The 11,518-nt window shown below is 52.0% G+C and overlaps 1 protein-coding gene across 1 annotated transcript; it reads left to right on the top strand.

Annotated features, from left to right (window-relative positions):
• Nucleotides 1-3,380: 3,380 nt before the first annotated feature.
• Nucleotides 3,381-4,298, top strand: LOC136787030 (olfactory receptor 14C36-like). The gene has a single exon (XM_066984137.1). It carries the CDS (start codon nucleotides 3,384-3,386, stop codon nucleotides 4,296-4,298), a length of 915 nt encoding a protein of 304 aa, XP_066840238.1. The 5' UTR covers nucleotides 3,381-3,383.
• Nucleotides 4,299-11,518: the final 7,220 nt, after the last annotated feature.

Genomic DNA, 11,518 nt, shown 5'->3' with positions numbered 1-11,518 from the left:
TCTGGGGAGATCTTTGGCTGCCTCAGCAAATTGCTTGTGCAGCTAGGGGAGGTGCTTGTGCGTACCAAGGCTGTGATGTGTGACACAGAGTGATGCTTGGGGATCCTGGGGATCTACCTCTCCGACCCCAGGGAGAATTTAGGGTACTCCAGAGAGGTCTCTGCATGCTTCACGGAGGTGCTTTTTGAACGACCGAGATGCTGAAAGAACTTGCTTGGGGCTTGCAGATGGCAACGTAGTGGTCGTAGGACATGGTAGTAAGGACAGAAATTTCTGCTGATATGAAGAAAGAAAGAAAAAGACCTGTGCAACACACCGTTGATAGATGATAGATGATAGATGGCTCTGGTGTCCCAGAGGGAATTGGCCATGGCTTTGGGGAGAGTGGTGGAGATGCAGCCCACGTCGAGGAGGGCAAGGTTGAGGAGGAAGAAGTACATGGGGGTGTGGAGGCAGTGGTCACAGGCTACGGCGGTGAGGCCGCCACTCCAACCTGTGTGACAGTCCCTGCAGCCACTCCAACTCCTCTGAAAGGCCCTGCAGCCACAACAACTCCTGGGATGGGCCCTGCAGCCGCTCCAACCCCTGTGACAGGCCCTACAGCCACTCCAGCCTCTCTGATGGGCCCCATTGCTGTGCCAGAGAACCAACCTCTGCCACTATTGGTTGCTCCTATATGCAAGAGAAAACTATGGATGTAAAAAAAAAATTGTTTATTTTTTTCTTAGAAAGGAAAGAAACTCCTATGCAGACAAGAAAGGAGGAAGAAGACAAGGAATGCTTCAACAAAGTTGGGCCACCAAGGAAGAAGGAGGGCAAAGAGGAAGAGATCAGAATGGCATCAGTAACCTACAAGACCCTTATCCCAGGGCGAACTATGAGATTTGTGAAAAAATTTCAGTCATCATCTAGGTGAGCACACTGTCACTTGGCTGCTCCAGTGCTGGGAGAACAGGGCCAATAGCCTGGAATTAGAGGGCAGGGAAGCCAAGCAGCTGGGATCCCCCTCTAGGGAAGGGGTGACTGACAAAGCAATTGGCTCTACCATTTACCATGGACTGACCCAGACTGCCCTGGAATGGGGGAAGCTCCTGAACACCTGCAATACCTTGGTGACATTGTCATGTGGGGCAACAGAGCAGAAGTATTTGAGAAGGGAAGGAAATAGCCCAAATCCTTCTGAAAGCTGGTTTTACCCTAAAAAAAATGTCAAGGGACCGCAACACTGGATCCCGATGCAGGCTGGCCAGGGTCGGGGGGACCGCTGCTCGGGGATGGGCTGGGCATCGATCGTTGGGTGGTGAGCAATTGCCTTGTACATCATTGCTTTGTACACGTAATTATTACTGTTGTTATTGTTGTTGTTATTATTAATCTCTTCCTTTTCTGTCCTTTTAAACTGTCTTTATCTCAACCCATGAGCTTTACAGGTGTGGAGCTGCAGGGGCAGTGAGCTAACAGCTGTGTGGTGCTGAGCTGCCAGCTGGGTTAAACCACAACGTCATGTTTGACAACTGCACATCAACAGCACAAATCACACTTCTAAAATCAGTCTCTTCTGTGTTCAGTGAGGAGCAGTTGGTGATGACTTCAGTCTGCTCCAAACACCATACCCCAGGAGAGACCCTGCTGCCTTCAGGAGCTGTCAGCCCTGAGGCCTTGGAGACACCTCGAGGGAGCCCAATGGCACAGAGCAAGCGATGCCATCATCGGGTGCTGTGCTGCTGAGCTGGGCTGGGCTCCTGGGCCCAATGGGAGCTCCTGGCAAGCGGGCAGCGCTGCAGAGAGCCAGCTCTGCCCAGGAGCAGCTCCTCTGCACAGCGCAGCAGGGCTGGGGGCTCTGACCACAGGTGGCACGGGGAGAGGAGAGAAGGAGAGAGGTGTTGGAGGCAGCGAGGAGCACAACAACAGAGGGCAGCGTGTGGCAGGACAGATCTGCAGACTCTTGACACCATGAGTCTCTGGCAGCAGGGCAATGCAGATGGGGTTGCCAAAGGGGTCTTCTACAGCTGGCACATCTGATCATTGATAGCATCTCTCAGGGCGGCTCTTTTTGTTTCTCCAGCACAGAGTAGAAGATGCTGTAGAGAATGGCATCGGTGATTGGATTTTTCAAGAGAAAGACCAAGGCAGGGGATAACCAAAGGGTAAGAATTTTTCTGCAGTCTGTGCTTGCAGATTCTTGCAGTGGAAGGCAGGCAGGTTTCATGGTAATGGGTTGTTGGGATTGTACAGGAGACTGAGACACCTAGAGCATTGCAATGGGAGATAATGTGTCAGCGATGGACTTCATGAAGTCCCTTTCCACACCTCAGCCCACAGGCTGCACCAACACTATCTTTGTGGTCCTCTCCTGTTTTATTCTAGCTGATCTTCAGGAGCTGGAAACCCTCTGATGCCCAGGGCCCTATCTTTGTGTCTTCCTGCCAGAACAGAACACACAGTATTTGCAACGAGCATGAGCAGTCTCCTCTGCAGGCAGAGCTGCAGCAGAGGAGGGTCTGCTGAGTGTCTGTCTGTCCCTCCCTGGCCTTGCCACCCTTGGCAGCAGCACGCTGCCATTCCTTCTGGCTTCTCCACCTGGCCGTGCTGCTGCTGGTCTTGTTCCCAGGCTGGCTGGGGATGGGGATTTCACATGCCCATGGAGTGAGCCCTCGGTGTGCTTGGGGGAAGGGGAGTACGGGGACAGGGTGGGGGGGTCTGGAGATGTGCACTTTGAGCCTGGATTGCTCTGCTCTCAGCAGTGTTCAGGTCCTGCTCAGGTGAAACTCTGATTGCAGTTGTCCTGCAGCTCAAAGAGATACCAGCACAGGGCAGCTCAGACCAGCACTGATGGACAGACTGGCTGTCCTCCCTGAAGGACACTCTGCACTAAAGGGACAGTCCCTTTGCCTCTGAGGATCCACAGGATTTCACTTGGAGTGCAGTAGAAATGCCCAGGATTTCTGCCTCAGAAGAAGAACTTAAACGCTGGGGAGGTATCAATAACAAAAAATACAAAAAAATAAATCCCCAAAGTCCTGCTCGGCAATTGGTTGAACTGTGAGCAACAAAGGGGTAATACTCTTTGATATCATCACTAAATTTTATCTGAGATTACCCCATGTTCCTCTTTGCCTCTTGCTATAGGGCAGGACTTACTCCTCTGTTGCCTACAGCAGAGTCCCCTTCTCCCAGGGATACCCTCAGGCAGCATGAATCAGAACTCCTGAAAGGGACCTGCCAATTGTCTGCCTGGAAGGGAACAAGAATTTTGGGGGGTTTAAGCTGAGAAATAGAATGAGTTTTTCTCACTAAGTCTGCCATAACTTCTCAGATAAGTCTGCGGTAACTTGGCAGTGCTTTTTCTTCCTTGGGCAGGACCAAAAGACCAAAAACAGCAAATGCCCAACAGCAGCTCAGTGAGCGAGTTCCTCCTGCTGGCATTCGCAGACACGCGGGAGCTGCAGCTCCTGCACTTCGCGCTCTTCCTGGGCATCTACCTGGCTGCCCTCCTGGGCAACGGCCTCATCCTCACCGCCGTAGCCTGCGACCACCGCCTCCACACCCCCATGTACTTCTTCCTCCTCAACCTCGCCCTCCTCGACCTGGGCTGCATCTCCACCACTGTCCCCAAAGCCATGGCCAATTCCCTCTGGGACACCAGGGCCATCTCCTATGCAGGATGTGCTGCACAGGTGTTTGCATTTGTTTTCTTGATATCAGCAGAGTTTTATCTTCTCACAGTTATGTCCTATGACCGCTACGTTGCCATCTGCAAGCCCCTGCACTACGGGACCCTCCTGGGCAGCAGAGCTTGTGCCCAGATGGCAGCAGCTGCCTGGGGCAGTGGCTTTCTCAATGCTGTCCTGCACATGGCCAGTACATTTTCCCTGCCCCTCTGCCAAGGCAATGCTGTGGACCAGTTCTTCTGTGAAATCTCCCAGATCCTCAAGCTCTCCTGCTCAGATTCATACCTCAGGGAAGTCAGGGCGCTTGTGTTTAGCTTTTCTTTAGTCTTTGGTTGTTTTGTTTTCATTGTGTTATCCTATGTGCAGATCTTTAGGGCTGTGCCGAGGATGCCCTCTGAGCGGGGCCAGCTCAAAGCCTTTTCCATGTGCCTCCCTCACCTGGCCGTGGTCTCCCTGTTTGTCAGCACCATCATCTTTGCCTGCCTGAAGCCCCCCTCCATCTCTTCCCCATCCCTGGACCATGTGGTGGCAGTTCTGTACTCAGTGGTTCCTCCAGCATTGAACCCCTTCATCTACAGCATGAGGAATAAGGGACTGAAACATGCCCTGTGGAAACTGATATCTTGAGGTGTTTCAGAAGAAATTATCCTTCAGCCATCTTCTGCAAATGACTCATAACGTCACTTATTACAGGAAGAGCCAATATTCTCTTCAATATTCTCTTTTTGTTTGTTTGTTTGTGTCTTTGAGTATGTTTCTAGTACCAGTATTTTTTAGCTTTAATTCAGCTGTTGCCCAAGAAAATATCACTATTTGTCCCATTTCCAGTTCAGTATGTACATGTTGAGTATATGTACTGAGATTCTGTACCTGAGGAGCCATGCTCTCTGTGAATTTAAACAAAATAAAGGAGCCTGCACTGCCTTCTTTGTCTGACGTCCATCCTCTGAGACCTGTCCTGGCTCTGCAGGGACAGTGCCCGTGTGCAGGGGTGCAGAGGAAAAGAGTCCCATCCCAGCAGCACAGCCAGGGAGCACCAGTGCTTGGATCTGCAGGGGAAGTTTGAGCCCAGGAAACAGCAGTGAATGGAGCCTGCAGAGCATGAGCCTATCCCAGGTGGCCTGAGCAGAGCTCAAGTGCTCAATCTGGTGTGAACAGGCAGAGGAGAGCTCTGTAGCCCCAGGGCACGCATCAGGCCTGGCAAAGGAGTCCAGCGAGTGATTTGTCGCAGCCCTGGGGCAATGGCAGTGACCCCATGAGCTGGGTCTGCCTCCCCGCCTGCCCAACACAGCCCTGCAGAGTGCCCCTGTGCCCCGGGTACCACAGCCCCCTCGCTCTGCAGAGCAGCACCGCCAGCTGCGGCTGGGGCAGGGGCTTGGGCTGGGAGGGTGCCTCCCCTGAGTGTCTTCTAGGCCAGCTGCAGGCACATGGCTTCTGGACGTCAGCGTGATCTTCACTGTGTGGAAGGAGCTGAGAGACTGCCAACAGGCACGGGGCTTGAACACTGCCTGCAAGGTCCCTCCTGCCCTAGCACCTCCCAGGACTGGCACAGAACTGGCTCCCATGCATCAGAGAGGCTGGGAGTCCAGCAGCAGTGCCATGGGCTTGAAGGATCACAGCCAGCTCACTTCTACGTGGGCAGATCCTTGCCCAAGAAGGGGATGTTTTGTATGTATGGTATTACGAGGGCAGTGGTGCCTCAGAAGCTCTAAGTCCAGTAGGACACGAATGGCTGTTAAATGGCCTGTGAGTTGACTTCTTTCTGAAGTAGCCAACAGGTCTTCCCTTGACTTCTGGCTGGGATCAGTGCCTTTAGGCTCACATCTGCTGGTGTCCATGATAGGCCAGCAGATGCACCTGCTTTGCACGTAGGTTGTAAGATCCTCTCTTCCTAAGTACCTGGCAGGCCCCATAGAGGAAGAGGTCTTTTATAGCTGTAGTCATGTCAGAGTGTCCTGGTTCCAGTTAGGACAGAATTAATTTTCCCTCATAGTAGCTGGTAGGGTGCTATGTTTTGGATTAGGATGAGAAGAGCGCTGATAACATGCTGATGTTTTAATTGTTGCAGAGCAGTGTTTACACCAGGCCAAGGACTTTTCGGCTTCTCGCTCTGTCCTGCCAGCGAGCAGGCTGGGGGTGCAGCAGGAGCTGGGAGGGGACAGACCCAGGACAGCTGACCCCAACTGGCCAAAGGGGTATTCCATACCATCTGACGTCATGCTAAACAATTAATATGGGGGGACTGGCCAGGATGGGGGGCGGCTGCTCGGGGACAGGCTGGGCATCGGTCAGCGGGTGGTGAGCAATTGCGTTGTGCATCACTTGTTTTCTTACAATTATTATTAATACTATTATCATTATCACTATTATTATTATTATTGTTATTATTATATTCCTGTCTTAATAAACTGTCTTTATCTCAACTCACCGGCTTCACTTTCCCGTTTCTCTCCCCCATCCCAGAGAGGGAGGGGGGAGGGTGAGCAAACGGCTGTGTGGTGTTTAGCTGCCAGCTGGGTTAAACCACAACACAAAGCCTCCCCATGGACTTATTACGGGACACAATTGGAGGCCATGAATACAGATAGGCCAAGGCACTGTGCAGGAGACTCTGATACTGAGTAAAGATGAGGTCCTGTCCCTCACGCATGGCTCAGGGCTCTTCCTGGGGCAGTGGGATGTGGGGTGTGTGATGCTGTGTGAAGGACAATGCTATGACACCTCCTGGCCTCCTCACTGGGTTGCAAGGAAGCAACAAGCCCCCAGTGTCATGAGCACAGCATGTCTCCTCATGAGCCTTAGTAACAGAGACAACTGCCATAGCCAAGGGGACAAAGACCTTGGTTCTGCTGGGGCCTTCCAGTCTTGCCAGTGCTCTTGGTCTTTTCCATTACAGGCAGTCCTATGCTGTCCTGTCTGTGCCCCCTTTTCCCTGCAAGCTTTAGCCACCCACCTTGCTTCTCCCCCTTGCTCTCATACATGCATTTCCTTACTCTCATTGATGTCTCCTCACCCTCCCTGGCAGTTCCTTGAAACACAATGGCATGGGCTGACCACAGACTCTTTCTGGGTGGCCTCTGGCCCTAACCCATCAGCCTTCTTTTGCACTGTGAACTGATCAGACAGAAGAAACCTCACCAGGATCTTCCAGGTCTGCTGCTGCCCTTCCAGCTTCTCAGGTAGTCATGACCAAGCTGTGTGCCTGTTGCTGTCCCACCATGTGCTCAGACAGAAGGGACTTGAAAACCCATGCCCAAGACCTCTTCCTGCATGGGGCCTAGCAGGCTCTATTCTAGTGAGATTCCAGGGGCTGAAGCTGATTGGTTCAGTTTAGCAAGGAGCAGACAATATTTATATATATATATATAAAGTAAGCAAGCTTTATTACAAGCTATTTACACACATACCAACCCCAGGGCAATGACAATGATACCGATGAGTGTGAAGCTTTTCCCAATCATTGATGGCCTAGAGGAAGGAGTCATTAGGCACACCGCTTGAACAGGCATTCCCATTGAGGCAACATTGTCCTTGGTAGTGCGCCTTGTCTCTCTCCTCTGGGGGAGTCCCAGTTTTATTCCCTCCTACCCACTAGCTGTTCTGACACGTGAGGCCAACGCATGTCACAAGGGCCACCAGGCTCCTCCTTGGTCTTGTATAAGCATGTCTACAAATGCGCATGTGCACCATTTGAGTTGGGGTTGCACCCACTCCGCGAAGGTTGTTCCATCATCATCTTCTCCTGCTGCCCTCTGGCCAGCTTTTCCAGCTGCAAGTGTCATGGGTATAAGCCAAGCTGCAAAGTTTCACCAGCCTTGCCACAGTTTCACTAGCGTTGTCTCAGAGCTTGGTTAGTTCCTTGTTTTTCTTCCTCTTTTCCCCTGCATATGTGCTCAGCAACTTACACCCCTCCCTACAAGGACGAGCTGTTCCACAATGCACCAAACAACACAATCACAGTCATAAGGTCACTATGTCTTTACACAGGGTTGTAAGGAGGCAGCAAGGACCCAGTGTCACGAGCACAGCATGTCTCCTTACGAGCTTCAGTAGCAGAGACAACTTTTACAGCCAAGGGGACAAAGACCTTAGTTTGGCTGGGGCCTTGCAGCCTTGCCAGTGCTCTTGGTTTTCTCCACATGTCTGCGGCTGGCCTTCCAACTTCTCAAGTTGACATGACCAAACTGTGTGCCTGTTGCTATCCCACCACGTACTCAGGCAGAAGAGACATGAAAACCCACACCCAAGGCCTCTTGCTGCATGGGGTTTATCAGGCTCTCAGACAGAGGGCATCTCACAATCAGTGTGCCAAGCAGGTTCCTTCTGCTGCCTTATCAGGGGATTCTAGCAGGTGCAAGCCAAAAAGCACAGATGTCAGCCAGGAGGCAAGGGCTGACACATCAGCTGCTTCAGACAGAGGTCACCTCAGATTCTTTGTCCCCAGCCATGTTACTGCTGCTGGCCTGTCAGCTCCAGAGTCAGAGGTGACCCGAGGCTTCCTACTGGATTTTAAGTTTCTGAGGCACAACAGACCTCCTAATAACATACCCACCCAACACCTTCCTTGTGGGCCAGCACATGAGGCGTTAAAAAAGTAAGCTTCTCACATGAAATTTATGAAGTAAATTTTCTGCCACTGCTAGAAACATTCTTCATAGGATCTACTGTGTTCATAGTGAGACATGATGTATCTCTACCCCTGCCTTTCTCTTTTTCTTTCTCTGCATATTATGTCTTCAGAGAGCTCTCCAATGGAAAGAATCTTTGAATTGCAAAATAACTCATATTCGAGGAGACCCCTGAATGGCATCTTCTTGGACTGTCTTGCTCAAAGCAAACCAAATAGATGAGGTTTCTCAAGGGCTCCTTTCGGCTTGGCACAAACCAGAAAGGGTCTGAAAGCATCCTCCATCCTGTAATTCCGACATTTAATAACAACACTCAACAGTGTTGGCACAAGTGCTGATCACTGAGGGATGCTGCTAGGAACTGCCTGACAGCAGAACTTTGCACAACGGATGACACCTGGGCCTGATTGTCCTTCCAAATTCCCACCCACAGCCTCATCCATTAGTTACATCCACATAGCACCATTCTCACTACAACAAGTCTCTGGGAGACAATGTCAACGGCCTTGCTAAACTGCAGGTAGACAGTGTCACTTTCTTTCTCCTCCCCTATGGGTTCAGCAATCCCTTTTTTGTCCTTGAAGTGCCTGGAAGTAGCTGTGGAAAAGCTTGCCCCATCACCTTCCCAGGGACTGAGGTGAGGCTGACCAGCCTTAATTCTCCCCACCCTCCTCTTTCCTCTTCCGGAAGACAGGTCTGATGTCATTCCAAGTCTCCAGAAAGCTCTCTGGTCCCCCTGGCACATTTGCTGACACAGTCCGGAAAGGCAGGGGAGGGTGATGCAGCAGACTGGGGCATTTGCAGTGAATCTGTCCAGGACAGGTGAGATGGATTTCATGGAGGTGGTGGGGGTTGTTCCTGGTGTCACACATGGAAGTGTCAGGGCTCTGTGAGGTGTCCACATCTGAGCTGGCCTCATGTACTTCTTGTAAACACAGCAGTGTTCAGAGACATGAGTCTTGCACATCCAAAGACAGGGCACTGCAGTGGTTGTGGTGTCCTTCTGGCTCGTGTTGCCTCTCCCAAAGGCTGAGAGGCGTCTCAGCCCTGCGGTACATCGCCCTGCTCTGCACTTGTCTGAGATACCCCACGGCATGAGGAATGGACACAGGCTGAGGGCATTTGTGCTCAGGTTTGCCTTACATGCACACAATATGCACATTGAAGCCTCATCTGTACAGGGCACACGTGTGGCCTTCTGACTGAGCCATTCTGTGTCCCTCTGTGGAGGAACAAACCACCTCTCTGAGCTGGGCTGAGAGCCCTGGTCCTGGAGCTCCTCAGGCAGCTCCTGCTGCCCCCGAGCCCTGGCGGCCTGCCCCAAGCTGCATACGTACCAAGGGGTTTCTCTTTCCAGGGATCCCCTGCACACACACAGGGCCCCACTCTCCTCCCAGGACTTCCCACCTCAACAAAGAGCCTTTCCCAGGAAGGAGTATGCCTGTGCTGGCCTGGCCAGCCATTCCTGCACCCTCTCCCCATGCATCCCACAGCCCCAGCTGGTGGTGCTGCTCTGCAGAGCGAGGGGGCTGTGGTGTCCAGGACACAGGGGCACTCTGCTACTCTGCAGGGCCGTGCTGTGCAGGCTGGGAGGTAGAGACAGGTCATGGGTCTCTTCCACTGACTGCCTCCCACACCAGCTCTTCTGTGGCTGTCAAGGGTGCTCAGCAGTAGCCTTCTTTCTTTCCTCGAGTGCCATCAGAAGTGTTTGGCTGCTGCACTGCATCCAGCCTATGGTGTTTCACTAGGGGTAAAACGAATCAGTCACCAGACTCCCTTCCTTGTTCCCGCTGTGTCCCCTGGGTCGCGGGGCTCTTCTTCTCACACCCAGATCTAGCACTTTATCTCAGGGGAACTCCACCTGAGACAGGCTCGCACTCCGTGGGCTCCATTCATTGCTGACTCCCTGGCAGACGCTGTCCCTGCAGCTCCTCTGGGCTCTCCTGGCAGCTCCTGATTCTTTCCAAAAAATGCTCACCTGCTGCCAGTGTCCTGGTTTCAGCTAGAACAGAGTTAATTTTCCTCCTAGTAGCAGGTAGGGTGCTGTGTTTGAGATTTAGGATGAGAATAATGTTGAGAACACATTGATGTTTTGGTTGTCGCAGAGCAGTGCTTACACTAAGCCAAGGACTTTTCAGCTTCTCGCTCTGTCCTGCCAGCGGGCAGGCTGGGGGTGCAGCAGGAGCTGGGAGGGGACAGACCCAGGACAGCTGACCTCAACTGGCCAAAGGGGTATTCCATACCATCTGACGTCATGCTAAACAATTAATATGGGGGGACTGGCCGGGGTGGGGGGACTGGCTCCTTGGGGATAGGCTGGGCATCGGTCAGCGGGTGGTGAGCAATTGCATTGTGCATCACTTGTTTTGTACACATTATTAGTAGTAGTACTATTATTATTATTATTATTGTTGTTGTTGTTATTATTATTATTTTCTGTCCTAATAAACTGTCTCTCTCTCAACCCACAGGCTTTGTTTTCCTGATTCTCTCCCCCATCCCAGAGAGGGAGGAGGGAGGGTGAGCAAACGGCTGTGTGCTGCTTAGCTGCCAGCTGGGTTAAACCACAACAGCCAGCCCCATCACATGCTCTAGTGCCCCAGGCAGGTTAATTGGAGACTCTTCACCATACACCTGAGTGCTGGACACCAACAAGCAACACCTGAGCCAGCCCCCATGCCCTCAAACACCCAGCTGGGGCTCTGATCACTTCACCCTGAGCCCATGGAGAAACAGGCAAAGCCAGGTCCCTCTTTGGAGTCCATTTCTGGACTGCAATGTTCTTGACAACTACTGAGAAGTAAGACCTGAGCCCTCAGGCACTACCCTGAGCAGAATCACTTTATGGGACGGAAATGCTGTTCTGGAGGCCAAGTGTGTCACAAAAGTGCCCATTGACTGTCCCTGCCTGTGATCACAGGATTGCCACACAGCAGTACTGTGACCAAGCTACAGGAACAATCAGGCTTACGCCAACAGAAAAGGCTCAGCAGGAGAGTGTGGAAGTGGAATGAAAGCAGCTCTAGACAGACCAAGCACTGGTGCTTCCTGGCAGTGCTGCTGTGATGGGACTCTATTCCTCTCCACTTCTACCCATGGGCATTACCCTGCAACCCCTAGCAAAGTTCTCAGAGGAAGCATCTCAGGCACGCTCCACTGCAGGTTCCTTTATTTTGTTTAAATACGTGAGTAGGATAAATAATGACAATTTATATGGAA

This window comes from Anser cygnoides, chromosome 28 (assembly GCF_040182565.1).
Source record: "Anser cygnoides isolate HZ-2024a breed goose chromosome 28, Taihu_goose_T2T_genome, whole genome shotgun sequence".
NCBI lineage: Eukaryota > Metazoa > Chordata > Aves > Anseriformes > Anatidae > Anser > Anser cygnoides.
Note: the sequence above shows the minus strand (reverse complement) of the source record. Positions and strands in the feature narration are given on the sequence as shown.

Excerpts from the sequence above, each read along its gene's own strand:
- LOC136787030 (XM_066984137.1), top strand. The coding sequence starts at position 3,384 with ATGCCCAACAGCAGCTCAGTGAGCGAGTTCCTCCTGCTGGCATTCGCA.